General features: G+C 49.3%; 1 protein-coding gene across 1 annotated transcript in view; it reads right to left on the reverse strand.

Annotated features, from left to right (window-relative positions):
- The window catches only part of dnah5 (dynein, axonemal, heavy chain 5), a 153,415-nt gene that overhangs the window by 45,105 nt on the left and 100,810 nt on the right, over nucleotides 1-7,500 (reverse strand). The window contains exons 66-67 of the mRNA XM_062537914.1: nucleotides 4,198-4,441; nucleotides 2,813-2,927 (exon numbers count right to left, since the gene is read on the reverse strand). Coding sequence (XP_062393898.1) covers nucleotides 2,813-2,927; nucleotides 4,198-4,441 — 359 coding nt within the window. The remainder of the gene's footprint in view (nucleotides 1-2,812; nucleotides 2,928-4,197; nucleotides 4,442-7,500) is intronic.

Genomic DNA, 7,500 nt, shown 5'->3' on the forward strand with positions numbered 1-7,500 from the left:
TCTCGGAGAGAATGACACACCACGTGACTACTCCGCTGGTGCTTTTCAACTTCGTGTAATCACCATCCGTGAACCGTTGTTTTCCACGTTTTAATATCTCTCAGGCTGCAACAAAATTTCTCCAGAAGTAGGCTACTGCAATCGCACTTTTTCTCTCAGTCCCAACTAGTCGGCTGCAAATGTAGCATGCCTTCCCTGAAAATGTCTTTCTAAATGTCTCTCTTTTTGTTGTTCGCCAACTTCTCATTACGCAAGCAAACATGCAGGCAATCCTTCCGCAATGGCAATGAAAGCAAATGATTCGGTCCATTCTGCCTTAAATTCTCTGATCTCATCGGCTATCTTTCTCTTTTTCCCTTTGGGATCCATGGCATGGCCATGCTGACACCCGCCAGTTTGTTTACAACCATAGGTTTACAGCCACCTGCATGGCACGGCGCCGCCCTGAAACGTGTGTCGCAGGCTATCAAATCTTCGTTGACAGAAATGTTGAACTTTAATATTTATTATGCACATTTTTACAACATTGGAAAACGTTAAGACTGTTTGTCCTGATACAGAAACCATATTAAAACAAACAAACAAAAATCCCCCCATTCATTTTCATGCATTTTTGAAGACGCTCAGGGAGCCACCAGGGTTGCGCTAAAGAGCCGCATGCGGCTCCAGAGCCGCAGGTTGCCGACCCCTGGACTATACTGTATACTGTACGGTACGGTGGTGTGAGAGCAGACCTGGGGAGGGAGAGGGACTATACTGTATACTGTACAGTACGGTGGTGTGAGAGCAGACCTGGGGAGGGAGAGGGACTATACTGTATACTGTACGGTACGGTGGTGTGAGAGCAGACCTGGGGAGGGAGAGGGACTATACTGTATACTGTACGGTACGGTGGTGTGAGAGCAGACCTGGGGAGGGAGAGGGACTATACTGTATACTGTACAGTACGGTGGTGTGAGAGCAGACCTGGGGAGGGAGAGGGACTATACTGTATACTGTACAGTACGGTGGTGTGAGAGCAGACCTGGGGAGGGAGAGGGACTATACTGTATACTGTACAGTACGGTGGTGTGAGAGCAGACCTGGGGAGGGAGAGGGACTATACTGTATACTGTACAGTACGGTGGTGTGAGAGCAGACCTGGGGAGGGAGAGGGACTATACTGTATACTGTACAGTACGGTGGTGTGAGAGCAGACCTGGGGAGGGAGAGGGACTATACTGTATACTGTACAGTACGGTGGTGTGAGAGGGAGAAGGACTATACTGTATACTGTACAGCAGGGCTATTCAATTAGTTTGTAATAGGGGCCAGTTCATGAAAAGTATCACAACTGAGGGGCCGGAGAAATACCGCTTGAAATATGAGTAGGCTAACGTAATGTAGATACAATAAACTACAACACACCAATATGGGTGTTCAAATGTTGCATTTTGTAAATGCATAATATAATATTTTTGGTGGTTATTTTGTTGTATTTGTGTTTTGGGAATATTTCTGCCACAGGCCCAGACTACCACAGTGGTAGGCCAACACTGGGAAGGTGACACTGAATCTATATTGCTAATATTTAGCATTTTGTAAAAGCATAATATCGTTTTTGGGGGGTTAATTTGTTGTATTTGTGTTTTGGGAATATTTCTGCCACAGGCCCAGACTACCACATTGGGAAGGTGACACTGGATCTACATTGCTAATATGGCCAATATGAAATCTGTGATAACATTAACAGCAATAATCTGAGCTTTGCGCAGTAACTGCTAGGTCCATACAATTTCCAATGGGTACAAACAGGTTTCAAAACAGTGTTCAAATTAATTAAATGTGCGTAATCGGTCGCATATGTAACTCTTCTCAACATACTTCCCACCATTTAAATTGGATGAACGTGTTCACAAATCAATGTTACTTACAGTGGACTTGACATCAAGGCGATGGATGCGTATTAGTTTCACACCGAAACTATTTGCGTGGTGCAACCCGTTAAAATGTTAGTAGCTTAACTCCAACGTAGCGGCAATTTACGTTGAAACTAAGCCAAGATGAAACTTATGTTCCACTCTCGTTCTAAACGTTACGTGCCATTGGCTGAGGTGCAGTGGCTGCAAGACTTCAGAGCGAGTGTGAGAGCATGCAACAGAACTGATGCCACCAAAGTTAAACTTTTAAACAGACTCCTATTTGCTCCAATAGCTACATTACGAGTGGCGAATGTTTTCGCGAGGATAAGCTTGGACTGGAGAGGCACACTACCGGTGAGATTTCATGCACCAAAAATGCTTCATGTTTTGAGGGAAACAACTTGGATTTGGCCCATGTTAACATGTTGGTGACGCTGCGTAAAAACGAAGCAAGGCACAAGTAACGCGTCTTTGTATAAATAATACACAGTAACACAGTAGCCTACAACGGCAACGCACCACGCAGAACATTATTTATAGGCGCTACTCGCAGTGTAGCCTATTGCTGTACCTCCATTATCGTGTTTTCCACCAGCTACCGAATATAAGGATTTGCTCATATCACAACTTCAGCCAACACTTCAAGGGCCACTACAAAGTATCTCGGGGGCCGGATCCGGCCCGCGGGCCGCTAATTGAAGAGCCCTGCTGTACAGTATGGTGGTGTGAGAGCAGACCTGGGGAGGGAGAGGGACTATACTGTATACTGTACAGTACGGTGGTGTGAGAGCAGACCTGGGGAGGGAGAGGGACTATACTGTATACTGTACAGTACGGTGGTGTGAGAGCAGACCTGGGGAGGGAGAGGGACTATACTGTATACTGTACAGTACGGTGGTGTGAGAGCAGACCTGGCGAGGGAGAGGTCGAAGAGGCCCAGGAACTGGCGCAGCGAGGTCTGGTACATGACGTTGACCATACTCATCTCCGTGATGAGGAAGTACAGGATGCTTCCCCGCGTGGCCACTGAAACAACAGAGGAAGAAAAGGACACATTTGACATCTCTCGCTCTGCATTCTGTTTTTTCTAGTACTGTATATGAGCCCAACAGAAAACTACAGTAGGAGCTGCTGTGGCTATCGCACGCAGTAATAGCGGTAGTGGGAGCTAGCGTGTCCCTGAGCCATCTGTCTTGTTCTGAGTGGGAGAGAGAGGCGGCTGGATCCTGCAGCTTCACTAATCAAGTTGGCTGCGTGATGCGTTTGCATTGTTTGTTTTGCCAATACTGCAGATCGTCTACTTCATTTTCTCCATTACATACAGTATCAGCCATCTGTTTCCTGTTTGTGAAGGTAAAGGAGGACTCCTACCCTGACGTCCTGAATTTTTAACGCCTAAAACAATCTGCCTCAACTAACACCTTCATCAGAAGCATGGCACTGGTGCCTATTGGCTGTGCTGTGATCACAGCACTAAAACAGAGGTGGAAAAGTCCTAGGCTGGGGAAACCCTGCTCAGTTTCTCACAATGTTATTGGCAAATCTCTCTTTCCCATATTCTAATCCATAATCAATAGATTACCTAGGCTGGGGAAACCCTGCTCAAACTCTCACAATGTTATTGGCAAATCTCTCTCTTTCCCATATTCTAATCCATAATCAATAGATTAACTAGGCTGGGTAAACCCTATTTGATCTGCCGGCAATTTGGATTTCGCCCTGCAGCTCAGGCTGGAAACCTGCATATCTATCTCTCCTGCTTCCTGTCCACATCTTCTGGGTCTAATCACAAACTAGCCTATCCAAAAGCTTATCGTTGGTCTGATTGGTTGAAGGACTATCCAAGTGTATGGATGGAGTCATCTGAACTATGCCCAATGCTCATTGATCCGATTGAGCCCCTCTCCGATGGAGCCCTGCTATGGTGAGTTGCTAGACCCTACATCTTGATGTGGGGCCAGCTCGTTGGGTTAAGAGTTTTCACCTCTGCACAGAAATAATCAGCAGACTTCATAAAGCACTTTGGTGCAATGCTGTTGCTTTTAAATGTGCTATATAAATAAAACATGACTTGACTCGACTTGACTTGACAGGAACTGAAATATCGTGAGCGACATCATAAACTAACTCTAATAGTTGGTACACCAGTTCAGATCGAACTCTACCCCCCAACCTCTAGGCACGGATCACAGGCTCAGCCCAGTCAAAGATGGACCAGGACCCAGCCTGAGAGCAAATCCATCCCATCATCATCGTCATCATCATCATCATCATCATCATCATCCCTCGGTCTCACCGGGCCGGTACTCCTCGCGGGCGGCGTTGATCTGGACCTCGGTGTCGGCGGCGATGTGCAGCTTCTGCGTGACGTCCTCGGCGGTGCGCTTGGTGTGTCCCAGCACCAGGATGAGGCTCTGGTCGTCCACCAGCGAGCCCTGCGTGGAGCTGAGCCGCAGCAGCAGGTTGTCCTCCAGCTCCTGCATGCGCCGCCGGTTAGACGTCACGTCCTCCAGCAGAGACGTGCGCTCCTTCTCCAGCTCCTGTGGTGGGACACACACACACACACACACACACACACACACACACACACACACACACACACACACACACACACACACACACACACACACACACACACACAGAGACACACACACAGAGACACACACACAGAGACACACACACACGCGCACGCACGCATGCACGCACGCACACACACACACACACAGAGACACAGAGAGAGAGAGAGAGAGACACACACACACAGACACACACACACACACACACACACACACACACACACACACACACACAGGTAAATAAGACAGAGGATACAAACACAACTAAGTGCATTATTGGAAAATGCCACAGGCTCTCTTCATGTCTCATGTCTACAGAGATGCAAGCACTTGACATTTGGTGAAAATAAGCAAATTAGCACCCAGGTTATGTATGTGTGTGTGTGTGTGTGTGTGTGTGTGTGTGAGTCCACTTGCATTTCAATACTGCTGCTAGTGCATTACCATTCTAATGTATACATTTTGCTTGTTGAAGTATAGATTGCTTTGTTTCGTTTAAAGACAATATCATGTAAAATGGTGATTGACTCCTCATCCAATAGCGGCGCTCTACGCCTCTAGGAAGGCCAGCTACAGTACACTAGCGTTGGTACAGTATGCTCTGTACGCTCTGGTGAAGACACTTGCTTTCGCAACGCGTAAGGCCACCTAAATTAAAGGCTTTTCAACTGTTAAAAGCAGTGTGACTTTGGGATTTCTGGTGAGACATAGCCTACTCTCCTCGATCAAACCAACCTCTTTAAGAAGTGCTATATCCTCTTGAGACCAAAGAGCACCTGCTTTTGAAACATATACCAGTGACGAAGCCCTTCAGACCACTAAACTATTTAGGTATGTGAGGATATACACACACTAGCGTCGGTACTGACTACAGGTAGCTGGGGACCTGAGCTGAAACCCAAGCTGCTTTGGATTCATGAGGGGTAGCCAGCCCAGCACATCACTATCACTGGCCCCCTACAGACACTGAGGCAGGCAGGGACTCTCATGTAGTGCAGCCCAGCCCAGCACATCACTATCACTGGCCCCCTACAGACACTGAGGCAGGCAGGGACTCTCATGTAGTGCAGCCCAGCCCAGCACATCACTATCACTGGCCCCCTACAGACACTGAGGCAGGCAGGGACTCTCATGTAGTGCAGCCCAGCCCAGCACATCACTATCACTGGCCTCCTACAGACACTGAGGTTGCTTTCACATCAGGTCCGTTTAGCTGGACCGGACCCGAGTGCGGTTACTTCTGCCGTAGTTGGTCTGTGTTCACATTACATATTTGTCTGCGCACCCGGGTCCGTTTGCGTCATAAGCACCATGCTTTTAGACACGGACTTCGAGAATTCTGTTTACAAATATCACTTGGCAACACAGCAGAAGCCGGTGCAATGAAGAAGACAAAGGTAAAGATTCTTTAGATTCTTCAGAACGTTTGCTTAGCAACCTGCTCCAGGGTTCTAGTGAACCGGACCCGAGACCACCTTTTCAGGCGGACCCGGGTCCGGTCCCGGGTCCGCACCCGAGTTCGGTACGGTTGCGTTCACACTATCAAAAACAGCCGGACCATCGGACCAAACGAACCCGGGTCCGGTCCAGCGGACCTAGTGTGAATGAGCCCTGAGGCAGGCAGGGACTCTCATGTAGTGCAGCCCAGCCCAGCACATCACTATCACTGGCCTCCTACAGACACTGAGGCAGGCAGGGACTCTCATGTAGCGCAGCCCAGCCCAGCACATCACTATCACTGGCCGCCTACAGACACTGAGGCAGGCAGGGACTCTCATGTAGTGTAGCGTAGCGCAGCGCTGCAGGGGGACTGGGCACACTCCACTCACCTGCTGCCAGCAAAACCCTTTTCCTTTTCCTCTCTGTTGTGTGTTCCCTGGCTGTGCCAGTGGCAATTTCACATTTCTGACAAGGTTACACAAAGTGCCTTAGTTCTTTGGCATCTTTCGTTATGCATTCTGTTTCTCTGAGTGAGTATATGAACCCTTGGTTTTCGACACTTTTCAACTCCAACAAGTCTTTTTCTACTCTTTTGGATATCCTGGGATGGCCTGAAATTTGGCTGCATCTTTTTTTTGACTAAATCCCATTTCTATCCCTTAGCCCTACGCCTCCGTGCTGCTCATCAGGGCTACCGCTTTTGTTCCAGCCACCCCCTGTGCCCTGCCCTGCCACCTGTGAGAACTCCCTGACCCCGAGCTCTGCTGTGAACGGAGACTGTGTGCCAATCATGCCATCTCTGCCACCCATGCGCCCCTCTGGGTGCCCAGTGCACCGGTCTCCTGAGGTCGGATTAGGGCACTCAGCAGTGGGCACTGCCCGCGGGGGTCTCCTGTGCCAATTCCCGCGGTGGGCATCCTGATGGCTGATGGCTGCGCCTCCCCATGACCCACGCTGCTGAACTCACAGGGCTGTGCTTTTGTGGCCGGGTAGATAGAAGCAGGCCTGCCGCGGAGAAACTGAGGACACGACTTTGCCCGGGGCAACAACGGCACCAGTCGCTGGCCGCAGCCAAAACACTTCAGTTGCCATGGCGACCTGCGAAGATGCCGAGCCTGCCCGTCTAAACGCGGCGGGCGCACTGTGTGATGGTGAGGAGATGCTGACATCTGTTTTAAACACACGTTGTTTACACGCTGATTGAGCGTTGATTGATGGGGGTTGTGTCATTCTCCACAGATCACTTGTTCCATTCCCTTGAGTTCATCACGTCAAACCAATGTCTCTACGCCTCTCGTCTCGCTTCTCCTTTGTTCCACTCCCCTCTTCTTTCCTCTCCTCCTTTCCACTCCCTTCTTCTTTCCTCTCCTCCTCTCTCCTCTGCTCCATTCCCCTCTTCTTTCCTCTACTCTCCTCCTCTCCTCCACTCCCCTCCTCTTTCCTCTCCTCTCAACTCTACTCCCCTCATCTTTCCTCTCCTCCTCTCATCTCTGCTCTACTCCCCTCTTCTTTCTTCTCCTCCTCTCATCTCTCTTCTGCTCCCCTCATCTTTCCTCTCCTCCTCTCATCTGTGCTCTACTCCC

Source organism: Sardina pilchardus, chromosome 6 (assembly GCF_963854185.1).
Source record: "Sardina pilchardus chromosome 6, fSarPil1.1, whole genome shotgun sequence".
Lineage (NCBI taxonomy): Eukaryota > Metazoa > Chordata > Actinopteri > Clupeiformes > Clupeidae > Sardina > Sardina pilchardus.